Consider the following 12076-nt stretch of genomic DNA (forward strand, 5'->3'; position numbering starts at 1 on the left):
TTCCAGATAGAAATTGCTTTACTCTTTACGGCATTTAGAGCTTGTGCTGGGCTGTGTTTTGTCGCTCAGTTGAGTCCAGCTCTTTGCAACCCCATGGACTGTAGCCCGCCAGGCTCCTCTGTCCATGGGGATTCTTTCTTCAGGCAAGAATACTGGAGTAGGTTGCCATACCCTCCTCCAGGGGATCTTGGCAACCCAGGGATCTAACCCAGGTCTCCCGCATTGCAGGCAGATTCTTTACAGTCTGAGCCACCAAGGAAGCCCATTTTCTAGAGCCTAGGGTGAACAATATGAAAATGGGCGCTCAACAGTGGTGATTATCTGATGTCAGGGCTTTTCCTTCTGTCCAACTTCTTTCTCCACTTCTTGGAAAATCCTCTCTGGTTAGGTGGGCACTCAGGAAGAGAAATAAGGTCACTGTTTATTCATGATTTGGGGTTCTTCTGGTAGCCAGCACTAAAGTCAAATTACCATAAGGCCATCTGTTTTCCAAGGCCCATTGCAATTTGTCCCCAAGTGGTATCCATTGCATAGTTTCCCTGACTTCATTAATAAACTGAGATGAAGAAATCATTCCCTTACTTTCCAGGTAAGCTAAAGCGATTTGTCTTAATTACTGCCAGTCTTCAGTGAGTGACTGCCTGGGGATCTTAACCATTCACCTCAGTCATAAAGATATGAGTAGTGAATTGATAGTCATTTTCACAGAGGCAGCTCTGGGTTTTTAAGTTCCCTGTCACATACTTTTTTTCCCCAATTGAAATAATATATATACTGCATATATATGTGTATAGATATCTAAATGAATGCTTTTTAAAATTACAGTCTATCCTTTCCCTTGGCATTGTGGCCGACTGTGCTGTTGTTGGGAAGGAAGATTCTTTGAAAGGTCAGATCCCATTAGCCCTCTGCGTGTTGAAAAAAGGTAAGCCGTCTCTGTCCTCCCTGACTGTTAGGGCCGTGAATAATTAAGGTGAATTCAGAGCTTACCATCTGAACTTTCTCCCTAGATATAAATACAACAGAGGAACAAGTTTTAGAAGAAATTGTGAAACACGTTAGACAGAGCATTGGTCCCGTGGCTGCTTTCCGGAAAGCGGTGTTTGTCAAACAGTTACCCAAAACCAGATCTGGCAAAATTCCCCGCTCAGCTCTCTCTGCCCTTGTCAATGGCAAGCCATACAAGGTAAATTATCAAGGATGTTTAGTGCTTCGTTCTGAAATGTTTTCCCCCATTTCTTTGGTGTCAACAAAACTCTTTAAATGGTTCTCAATCATGAATTATATTCCTAAAAAATACATAATAGTACTTTTTTTTTTTAATATTAAGGAGGAGATTGCATAGCCATTGTGTCTGTAGGAATGAGGTTTTGGAGGAAACACGTTAAGATCATATTCTTTGATTATAAGAACCAGTATGTGAAATATTTTTTTAAATTTTATTTTCATTTATTTTTATTAGTTGGAGGCTAATTACTTTACAATATTGTAGTGGGTTTTGTTATACATTGACATGAATCAGCCATGGATTTACATGTATTCCCCATCCCAATGTTCATTGCAGCACTGTTTATAATATTTTTTTTATTAAAAAACTTTTTATTTTTTAAGCAAAAATATTTAAAATATTTTTATTATTTAATAAAATATTAGTGAATATGTCAGTTAATTTCAAACAAATTTGTGGAAACTCAGTCTTATTAAGGATAAATTTTGCTTCATTGCAGTCAATAGTGACTGTTAGTGAGAAAGCAAACACTTGAGACTGGTTATAGATATTTTAACATTTCTAACTTGATATATATGCTCATTATCTTTCCTGCTTTGAGTGAAAATTATTTTAGGGTATTTAAGCTGATTCAAGGATATGCATTCTTTTAATTTAGCACATTATATATGCATAGATATACATATTTTTAATCATAAAAATTTTGTAAAAAGTGATACAACAATAAAGAGTGGTTGTATGGGCAAAGAAAAAAAAAATTCTTTCTATGGAGGCTCATTGAAAGAATGATATAGAAAGTACCATTTAGGACTGACAACAGACATGACTGAGCAACTAGTCACAGTGCATCTAGGACTGACAGTTTTCTAACTGAACCGTTTATTTTACTGTTAAAATGTTAATCGCTCAGTCATGTCGACTCTTTGCCACTGCATGGACTGTAGCCCACCAGGCTCTTATGTCCTTGGGATTCTCCAGGGAAGAATCCCACTCCAGGGAGTGGGTTGCCATTCCCTTCTTCAGGGGATCTTCCTGACCCAGGGATCCAGCCCAGGTCTCCTGCTTTGCAGGCAGATTCTTTACTGTCTAAGCCACCAGGGAAGCCATTTTAAAATACTAGGTTCAAGTTTTCTGTTTTTGAACCTTTCCATATGTATATGATAATAGGGAATTATTGCTTAATTGTATGGCGAGTGGAAGGTGTTCATGAAAGCACTTTCATCGGACTCTAATCTTTCTAGGTGTCTCCTACAATTGAAGATCCTGGAATTTTTGGGCACATAGAAGACATGCTGAAGCAGGCTTCATGACTTTTTTTCTTCTTTTCTAATTGGAGTAAGTTTTTAGAATTACTTCCCAGAAATAGATATTGAAATAGAAATAATATGCAAACTGAAATGTAAATTGTAGGGCTTAGTCTAAAAAAATGTACTTGTAGACTAATAAGACCTCTGCCTTCTGTTTGATGAGCCCAATGAGCAGTCAGCAGTTGCGTGTACCATACTCATTATATAGATTTTCCAGAACTTCCATTTAAGAAAAATATACCCAATGTGTGATTTTTATAAATTGTAACCCCCACCCCCCACCAAAAAGTGACACTAATATCGAGCCTCTTCCTGAAATTAGGACTCTGCAGCTTTGATCCAAGACCTAAACCTCAAGTTGAAGTCAGAAAACAGTTATTATTTTCTTATAGCAGTTCTGAGTATCTTTGAATATTCTTGAGATGCCCACAGGCTTGGTTATTTTAAATGGGTGAAATGGGAAGTTCCAGATAATCATTGAGACAGGATTTTCTAGGTAGGAGAATTTGTCTCCTCACACATCCTGAGGGAAGGCTGCGTACAAAGGTGCAGCTCTCTTCAGCCCTGTGTCACTTAGTCAAGGGAGGTCACAGGCCTGGTAGACAGCAGAGAGGTCGGTTAATCCTAGCTCTTAGTCATGCAGATGAGGCCTCTCTGAAGCCCCTCTTACTCTTTCAGGTTCAGAGTTGACTATATGCTTTGTAATGATCTCAACTTCTTTTGGAAAAAAGGAAATGATGTAGAAATGGGTAAACTGTCAAGGAAAGCTCTTAAGGAAAAAATGTAAAATTTTTTACATTGTACATATGCTAAAGACCAGGAGGAGTTTTAAGAGAAACCAAAATTCCAGATTTTATGTGAAATCTCTAATTTTAAAATAACTCACTGAAAAAAAGTTGTCACATCCAAAGCACATCTTTCTATTTAAACTTTTGTAAAATTATTGAGCATTAAAAAATAACTAGAAATGAGTCTTTGTGCCAATTAACCAGAGTATATACAGATAATTAAATATTTGGTTTACTTAGGGTTCTACATGGTATCAGTTGTTAAAGAATACATTCAAACTAAAAAAAAAAAAGCCATACCTATTGGGTATTTGACAGTTCTCAAAGTATTCCTCAATCTTTCAGTCCATCAGTAATGTTATTTTAAGAGCAATTGTCCTAACATAAAAGTCTGGTAACATATGGAGAAATATATATGCGAGATAATAGATGAGCTTATTTACTTGTTTGTTCCATAAAAATTGCTTACAAATTGTATGAAGACATTCTGAAAATGTTAGGAGTTTTTGGATCGTATACTATAAAACAAATGGCTTCTCAAAGTAAATTGTTATTTGCTAAAATTGACTTTTTGATTGTTACCCCTAAAACAATATATTCATCTAATTGTTCCCTTTATTTTAGAAGCCTGAATTAAACTGATTAGATAGATATTCAATTTATAATTTGAAGCTGTTAGGTTCCTTAAACTGTTTCTTCTCTTCAGTACGTTTTATCTATTGTCACAACTGTAATCTTAACAAATAATACACTTTTTAACATCTTAGCCTTAAGATGTATTGCCTTGTTTTTCATATAAAATTCAGTTAATTTAAAATGGCACATTCTTTAGCAGTTCATTTGTGAGGTATAAGCTCAGGCAGATCCAAGAATTGTGTAAAGATGGTCTTTGATCCTCTTGCCCATTTTTCCTGGAGAAGACACTTCAGCAAGCAGGCTTGAGTTATTTTCCCGTTGAGTGGGATTGGAAAACATTGCACAAGACCGGGCAAGTAATGTTTTCTTGTATCTGGTTGAGGAAATTGATCTCCTTAGCAGGGTCAGAGAAAGTACTGTTATTCTCACAAGACTGAATGTGGGGCAAGAAAGATACAGTCAAGTCATCAGATTGCTTAAATACTGAAGGAAAAAAAGGAATTTTCTATCTTAATACTGACTATAAGGTACTTTCACTTGATAGTATTTAAAATACTTTGAATTAAATGTCTTTAAAAATAACACTAATGTTACTAAAAAATGTAATTTGCTGAAATAAATTCTGTATGATCTTCTTTTGTCATTTCATAGAATTTTTTTACTGTAAGGTATTAGAAAAATTAAAGTGTAAGTATTTAAAAATCTATAGAAAAGTGTTTGCCAATTAATGAAGCTAGTTTGCTTTTTAAAATGTACTAAGTATATATAAATAAGAACTGTTTTACATTTAAGAAGCAGTTTTACTTATAGGAAATTATACTTGTAAAAGTTCTGATTATTAAAAACATAAAAATTCATGATGGTGGTTAAAAGCAAGAAAACCAAGGTTCTAAGCTTAATCAATTAATTGGGTTTTAGAATCTGACACAAATGATCTTATACACTGAAGAATGTTTTATGGGTTTTGAGGTAAGTAACTGGATCTCTTATATCTCTGTATGTTAGAGTCTATTCTGAATGATTAATCTGTCTTGCCAGGTGATCTCTAAAGGGGAAAAACTACTACACAATTAAGTCATGCATAACAGTAGATACAAATCTAGTTTGTTATCATGATACCATAATTTCTATGTTATATTTCATTTCTGTAAGTCAAGATCCCCATATTCAGATGAACTTAAAAAGCTCTTTCCCATTGTTTCTAATCAAGCAGCATTTTTAGAAAATTTAAAATCACTTTCATGAGCAAGTTTAGTGCACCCTCTTGTGGCAGCCTCACTTTTGTAGCTAAATATTAGATTGAGAATCACTAAAAAGAATGATTTTCATTATAGTTTGAGTAAATCTTTATATGTGACTAGAAAACAAAGCTTAAACAGAGAACTGGAAGTACTTTTTTTTATTGACAATGGAGAGGTTTTCTGTTACCATTACCTTTTGACTGAGTCTGTTAAACAAAAATCGACATCCAAACAAATGTAATGTACGTGCAAACAGCAAATTAAATACAAAAAAAAAAAAGAATTACTAATGACAGGTCTTGCTCTTAATAAGATCAAGCAGCAGAAAATCAGCAGTTAGATAAATGATATTATTAAATAGATTTTACTTTGAAATCTCCCATATAAACAAAGAATAAACAACAGTTAACACCACTAAATAAAGCCACAGGGAAGAGATTACTCTTCTATACTTTTATACACTATATATGTTAATCATTCTGTCTTTCAGTTATTTCCTCTGATAAGACTGACTTCAGGGAAGTCCCAACAAGGCCTTCTGGGCTAAAAGCTTATAACATTAGACATGAGTCTGGCTAATGCCCTGTTACATTGACAAAAAGGAAGGGTTTCTGGGGATTTTGTTTTTTCCAGTGGAGATGACCTCAGACTGCAGTGGTTGACAGTCACTGAACAGTGCTTCTGGCTGGCAGTTCAGGATATTTGGATGAACATGTGGTTCTTAGTAAAGAAGGTTTTTGTTCCTTGGTCCACAGGTAACAAGAGAAGATAATGTTTTTTCTTTATAAATTTTTTTTAAATAATTGCTTTGATTCTTGTAAACAGTTTGGCTTTGTTTTGTATTGAAACGGAGATCGAGCCATCACAGTGCTATTTCTAAAGATATAGGACATCCCTGATTGCCTTTAAAGGTCTATTTTTGGCTCCAGTTCCAGGTTAAATCATTCTTTTTTACATGATCAGAGGCAGGTTTTCAGCTTTAAGGATTGACAGACTTGAAGGAGAACCATGTGGAAGCATGAAGCGTGCTTCCAGGAAACATACCGATTTGACTGTTACAATTCAAAAACTGTAAAAATGGTGGAATGGTAAAATACAAACAGTACTTGGAATTGTCAAATGTTTGCACTCAAGACTCCATGAACCATATATTTTATTTTTTAAAAAATCATATTTATATCCATTTACATAAGACTTACACATTTAAAAAGAAATACATACACAGTAATACATAAAGGCCTAGTATATTACAATAAAACATGGAAAAACAAGTGGCTCCATTTCATAAAAGCATCTGTTGTACAGAATTTATGATGTGGATGATGCTTATTATTCAAATGACTTAAGTATTTTCTTACAGTTGTAGTAAACTAATCAAACTTAATATCTGACTCCCCCCAAAATCACATTTTCAGTGAATGAACCATTACTTGTGGTTATTTCCTTAGAATTCAGTCTTCACAAAGGTTTTCACTGCTGTCTTCGTAGACGGTAGTGCACTTTAGGCAGAGTAGACTGAAAAGACGGCATCTAAAATGTGTAATGGACATTAATTTACTGAAAGATCCCAGACTGGAAAAGCTCCCTCTGCTATTCTTGGTGCACTTCCATGCATCTTGCCCACTTTTGTCCTAAGAGATAATGAGTAGGGGGTTATCTTGGGGCTAACCAATAGCTGTATGTAATCAATATTTGCTCCTAATTTTGTGCAGGCAAGCTTCAAAAATAAGATTTGCTCAACTTCATGGAAAGTATGGCAGCTAAGACAAAGATATTCAGAGAAAATGTCAGCAGTCCTTTTTGAAAAATGTACGGCTTGCTCATTAATACACTGAGCTGACCTATTCCATGGAAGAGATCTCTATTCTAACTTCTATATGGTCTTCAAAAGACACTGTTGTTTAATAGTGACAAAAACATAGTGATAATCAGTGACATAAAGAATCTGGGTCAGTGATGTGTCATCACAGATTCTTTCCAGTCATAATAAAGAAAAGATCACACTTACTATCCCAGCACAAGAAAAATATTAACATTGGATTGGTCAAAAAGTTCATTTAGGCTTTTCCATCCATAAGGTTTTATGGGGGCTTCCTAGGTAGCGCTAGTGGTAAGGAACACTCCTGCCAATGCAGGAGACAGAAGAGACGTGGGCCTGATCCCTGGGTCACGAAAATTCCCCTGGAGTAGGGGAAAATGACAGCCTGCTCCAGTATCCTTGCCTGGAAAATTCCAAGGACAGAGGATCCTGGAAGGTTACAGTCTATGGGACCACAAAGAGCTGGATGCGATAGTGCATGCACATGTACATACACTTACATAAGATCTTACGGAAAAAGCAGGATGAACTTTTTGGCCAACCCAATATGTGCTGAATTACGTTAATGACAAAAGTGCTGATAGTTCCTCAAAATAGAAATTGGTTGTCCCAGATTAATTTACTGGAAATAAATATGTTTATCCCATTTAATGGTAAAAGCTAGGAAATAAGGACTAGAATGCCATGCACAAAATACAGACTACAAATAGTTAAAGAGTAGTTCTACCCATCAGTTAAGAGCTAAGAAGCAAGCAGTACTCAGTATATTAAATAGTCATTTGTAAATTTATGATGTATTCACTTCCTTGTAAATTATTATATTATGTGTAGAAATTATTATAAATGGTATTTTGGAAAACCTCATTTAGCCAAATTATTAATTGTATACTGTAATGAAATTTTTAATGTTAGGGTTTTGCATTCTGAAATTAAATCTCTTATCTGAAAGCTTTTGTTTTATCATCAGCAGCTTCAAATAGTGACCCAAATAAGGCAGCGTACCAGCTCCTCTGTTAGGCCCCAAAGACCATCAGTAAACTGTGTGGAGCTTTTAGTTCAAGGCAATGAATAAACAGCACAAGATGAGCTGTTCCTCTCCCCATTCCTGGGCACACATTTGTTTCTAAATATTGCCCTAAAAAATATTTTCCCAAAATATTGATCCATGTCCATGGTAGACTATTTTAGTAGAGTTGTAGATTAAAAAATGTCCTTGACATTTATATTCTAGGAAAACTCAGTTTTACTAGGACTGTTCTTTAATAAAACTTTGGAAGTAGGTTCCATCAACTAGTATTTCTCCAAGTACAAATACCTTATATCTTAATGATTATACAGCATGGTTTTCTATTCTGTCCACCATTGTTATAAAGTTATTTCACTTTTTCCCTATGCTGTACATCTGAGATACTTAAAATTCCTATGTATTTCAACAAATATAAATCATTTTGAAGAAAAACAACATACTAGAAATTTAATTTTCTCAGTTATATTTTTGTTTTTTAATATGAAATCACCTCCATGTCATTTGCCTGTCTCTGCTACTATTTTGACTATGGATACCTACTAGAATACTGTTTGCCTATTTCAGCTTCCCCTATATAAAATACTCACTTAATAGTGTCTTATTCTGAAAATGCCGAACTCTCATCAATCAAATGCTATGTGCATTAATATAAAATGCTCCTAAAAAGTAGAAGCCAGGGTGGTAGCAATGCATTGATGTGAAATAAGATAGTGACAGGCCTCCAATAGAGAGGTCTTAAACCACAGCAGACAGACAGTGATAGAAAATCCTAGATTAAGAATTACATTATGAAGAGGCCTTTGTACTCTCTAGAAATTCAAAGCGGTTATTATTTCACTTCTGTACTGCTAGGCCATACCAAAGAGAGCATCGTGTATATTTCTAGTCTATGTAGATTCCTTTTTTTGGTTTTTTTTTTTTGGCGGTTTGTTTTTGTCAGCCAACGAAAACTACTCACAGCAAGTCAGTGCTGCCTCCTTTGAGTGGCTTGTCAACATGAGTATGTGCGAACAGTGGAGCTGTCTAACCTCTGCAGTCTTGATGAAGCAGCTGCGAATGGAGAAAAGGGCTTTAGAGGGACTCAGGTGATGAAGCACAAAATTTCAGATGAGAAAGGTTTGCTTTCCCTGCATAAAGGGATCTGGACATATTAATAGATCTTCTTTCTCTCAGACAGAAGCCACTCATATTCCTTTTCTTGAGACCAAGCTACTTCTGAAAATGTATTCCAGTGTGATTCAACTGAGCTTTCAAGTAGTGTATTCCTCCTAAGATGAAGTCTGTTAATAGGAATGGTTCCCTTGGGTGCTCCTGTTTTTGAAGCAAAGATTGCTCTTGGAGAATGCAGTATGATGGATTTTCTTCCCTCCCATATTGAAAAGCTTCTACACTCATTTTAATCATGTTAACTTCCTCATGAACTTTGATACTGTATTCCATAATAGTAACATGTTAGAAGAAATGTAGATTAAAACTCATGGCTTATACTAGAGCTAATTTTAAGGGCCATGATAACTATCACCTTGAAGAGAAATAATGATTGATTGGTGGTTTTCTCAATAAAAGAGAGTGGGACTTTTTTGTTCAGTGCCTACCAAACAGACAAAACTTTGTGACTACAATTTCAGGGTTGTCTCTCTCCTCCAGATTGGCTGTTTTCCTTTGTGAAATATATAACACAAGTCTAATGTCCACAGAAGGAAATACTAATTGGGAAATTACTGTTGGTTTTGTGTTTGTTTAATTCTCTTCTCATAGTTGTGCTTGTTTATTTAAGGCCTTCTGCCTCGGTCAGAGATGAAAATATCTGATGAGTCCAAGTTTTTAAGATGAAATATAAAACTTTGCAATATTCAAGCATGTAGAACAACAGTGGAGTTAATTTCCATTTATTAAGGACAGTTAGTCCAAATCCAAACTCTAAACAAATTATTTACTTGGCGAATAGAAGAGTAAAGAAACACAAATCATGCAGATGTTTTTCTTCCTAGATGTGGACATTAGCCAAAATTGTCCTTTTTAGGATTTAATTTTAAATTATTTTCTAAATGTGAATAAAGTGCTGTAAGTTCATGCATTAGCAATTTACAAAAGAGAATAGTCTGATGAAAGCAAAGCAAACTTCAAGCAAAGCAAACCAACTTAAGAGTCAATTTCAGAAAGCTGTGCAAGATTGGAGAATGATAGCATCTGCTAAACAATCGTTTTACTTTATAAGCACAAATGCAAAACTACTGTACCATCTGTTGTCATTTTCCTCGACTGCCCAGACGTTGTAGTTAACCTGAATCCAGCCGGCAGTGTTTCTGAGGACCCGGGCATCATGCTGATTCCATGTACTTCACGGGGAGGAAACTGCCTTCTCCAGGTTGACCCACGCCTGAAATTCTTGTCCTCACTCTGCCAGTACAGAGTTATAATTTGATGTAATGAAAACAAGTAAACTAGTCCAGGTGCTTAAAACCATGTGCTTAGAAACATGTAACAGAAAGTTAATGAGAAGGATAAGCAACAACATCACAGGAAAAGGTTTCCATGAGAGGATATTAAAAGATGTGCTCTCTAATCTCAACTGAGGATGTGCTCTCAGTGGCGTCTACAGACGCCCACGAGATTATTTCAGTGGGATATGGATAATCAGCTTCTCTCAGAAACAAGTCTGTTCTGGCTCTAGCTAAGTTGTTTAGACATTTTTGTTCACATTCAAAGAACAAAACCAAAATCAAGCACAGCAACAAACAGAACACTAAAACAAGAGACTAGAGGGTTTAAATGATAAAGTCATGTGCTGCTCTTAATAATAAGAAAAATAGGCAGCATATTTTAAGGGCAGATAGTCATGTTCCATTTAGGCTTTTCAGCTTGTCCATTATTTTCAAGAAGCAACACTAGAACCCACATAGATGTGTACCTTGGCCTAGGCATCTACTTCAGGTCAGTCTGTGCTTTAGAATCTAACAATATAACAGATCTTTAACAATTTTTATTAAAATTCCTTTTCTAACTTTTAAGTAAGGATAATTGTATTTAAAACTGTGTATGGGTTTATGTATACTATCTTTTTGTTTCAACAATTAAGAATAAAGATTAAAAGCAGATACAAACTATTTTGTACACAATATATAAACAGCATGGTCCTACTATATAGCACAGGAAACTATATACAATATCCTATAATAAACCATAATGGAAAATAATATGAAAAGAATAGATGTAGAACCAAATCACTTTGTTGTATACCAGAAACCACAACATTGTAGATTAGCTATACTTAATTTTTTAAAAAGGAATAAGGATTGAAAATATTATCCAACAAATTGTAAAATTAAAGTCAGTTAAATATCAGCTGACTTTTAAAAATAATAAATATTATCCTAACTGGACAAGAGTAAGAATTTTAGGAAGCTAGCTGAGGTTCAGACTGTAGAACTTCCTCTAACCTCTAACTTCAAACCTCTAATCTCCTCCACAAAGCTTGAGTTTTATAAAACCAAGATCATGTTCCCTGCCCATTTGAATGTGGTATTACTGTGCCATTTTAAGAATTGCTGGGTTCACTCACAAAGCTATTGTAATCAGCTTTTCTTTACATCCAAGAAACACCTGCATTTTGCAACACATAATTATGCATCTCTGTATTTTCACCTCATACTCAGATTTTCCTCCCCATTTCTTCCAGAAAGATCCTTGAAAACCTCAAAAGGACTATTAAAATCCACAGTTCATCAGTGCAGAGTGTGATAAAGTCCCCTGTATTCCTTCATCTCAGGAGGCTACTTACCTGTTTACTATTTTCAGATCATTTAAACATGCATATACTATGTGTAGAGATTCTCATACTCAATATAGTTTTCAATTCCTATGACTGTTAAAATGTTACTCATGTTTTTAAGGAAAACACAATAACAATATCTAAAATAAAGCTTCCCATTTATTGAGAGCAGGTCTGTTTCTTTAAATATCCTAAAATTTCCTGTGAAGATAAACTGGTATTTAGAAATAAGCACGTTCCTTATTAAAAAGTTGAATT

The 12076-nt window shown here is 34.9% G+C and overlaps 2 protein-coding genes across 26 annotated transcripts in view; one reads left to right on the forward strand and one right to left on the reverse strand.

Moving 5' to 3' along the window:
- Window positions 1–12076, forward strand: part of ACSS3 (acyl-CoA synthetase short chain family member 3) — a 247922-nt gene that overhangs the window by 158474 nt on the left and 77372 nt on the right. For 3 of the 5 annotated variants that reach the window (XR_011483185.1, XM_070454281.1, XM_070454280.1), the window contains exons 14-16: window positions 826–925; window positions 1011–1186; window positions 2470–2563. Coding sequence is in view for 4 of the 5 variants with exons in the window: in XM_070454281.1 (XP_070310382.1) it covers window positions 826–925; window positions 1011–1186; window positions 2470–2538 (345 nt within the window). In the remaining variant the exon portion in view is untranslated. Of the gene's footprint in view, window positions 1–825; window positions 926–1010; window positions 1187–2469; window positions 4595–11725; window positions 11985–12076 lie in introns of those variants that run through there. The other 2 variants (XM_070454282.1, XM_070454279.1) reach the window with 2 other exon arrangements.
- The window catches only part of PPFIA2 (PTPRF interacting protein alpha 2), a 500106-nt gene continuing 493373 nt past the window's right edge, over window positions 5344–12076 (reverse strand). For 16 of the 21 annotated variants that reach the window (XM_070454264.1, XM_070454272.1, XM_070454269.1 and 13 more), the window contains 3 exons: window positions 10287–10446; window positions 9005–9096; window positions 5344–6730 (listed from right to left, as the gene is read on the reverse strand). In XM_070454264.1, the coding sequence (XP_070310365.1) occupies window positions 9038–9096; window positions 10287–10446 (219 nt within the window). In that variant the 3' untranslated portion in view covers window positions 5344–6730; window positions 9005–9037. Of the gene's footprint in view, window positions 6832–9004; window positions 9097–10286; window positions 10447–12076 lie in introns of all 21 variants that reach the window. The other 5 variants (XM_070454267.1, XM_020890227.2, XM_070454275.1 and 2 more) reach the window with 3 other exon arrangements.

Source organism: Odocoileus virginianus, chromosome 24 (assembly GCF_023699985.2).
Source record: "Odocoileus virginianus isolate 20LAN1187 ecotype Illinois chromosome 24, Ovbor_1.2, whole genome shotgun sequence".
Classification (NCBI taxonomy): domain Eukaryota; kingdom Metazoa; phylum Chordata; class Mammalia; order Artiodactyla; family Cervidae; genus Odocoileus; species Odocoileus virginianus.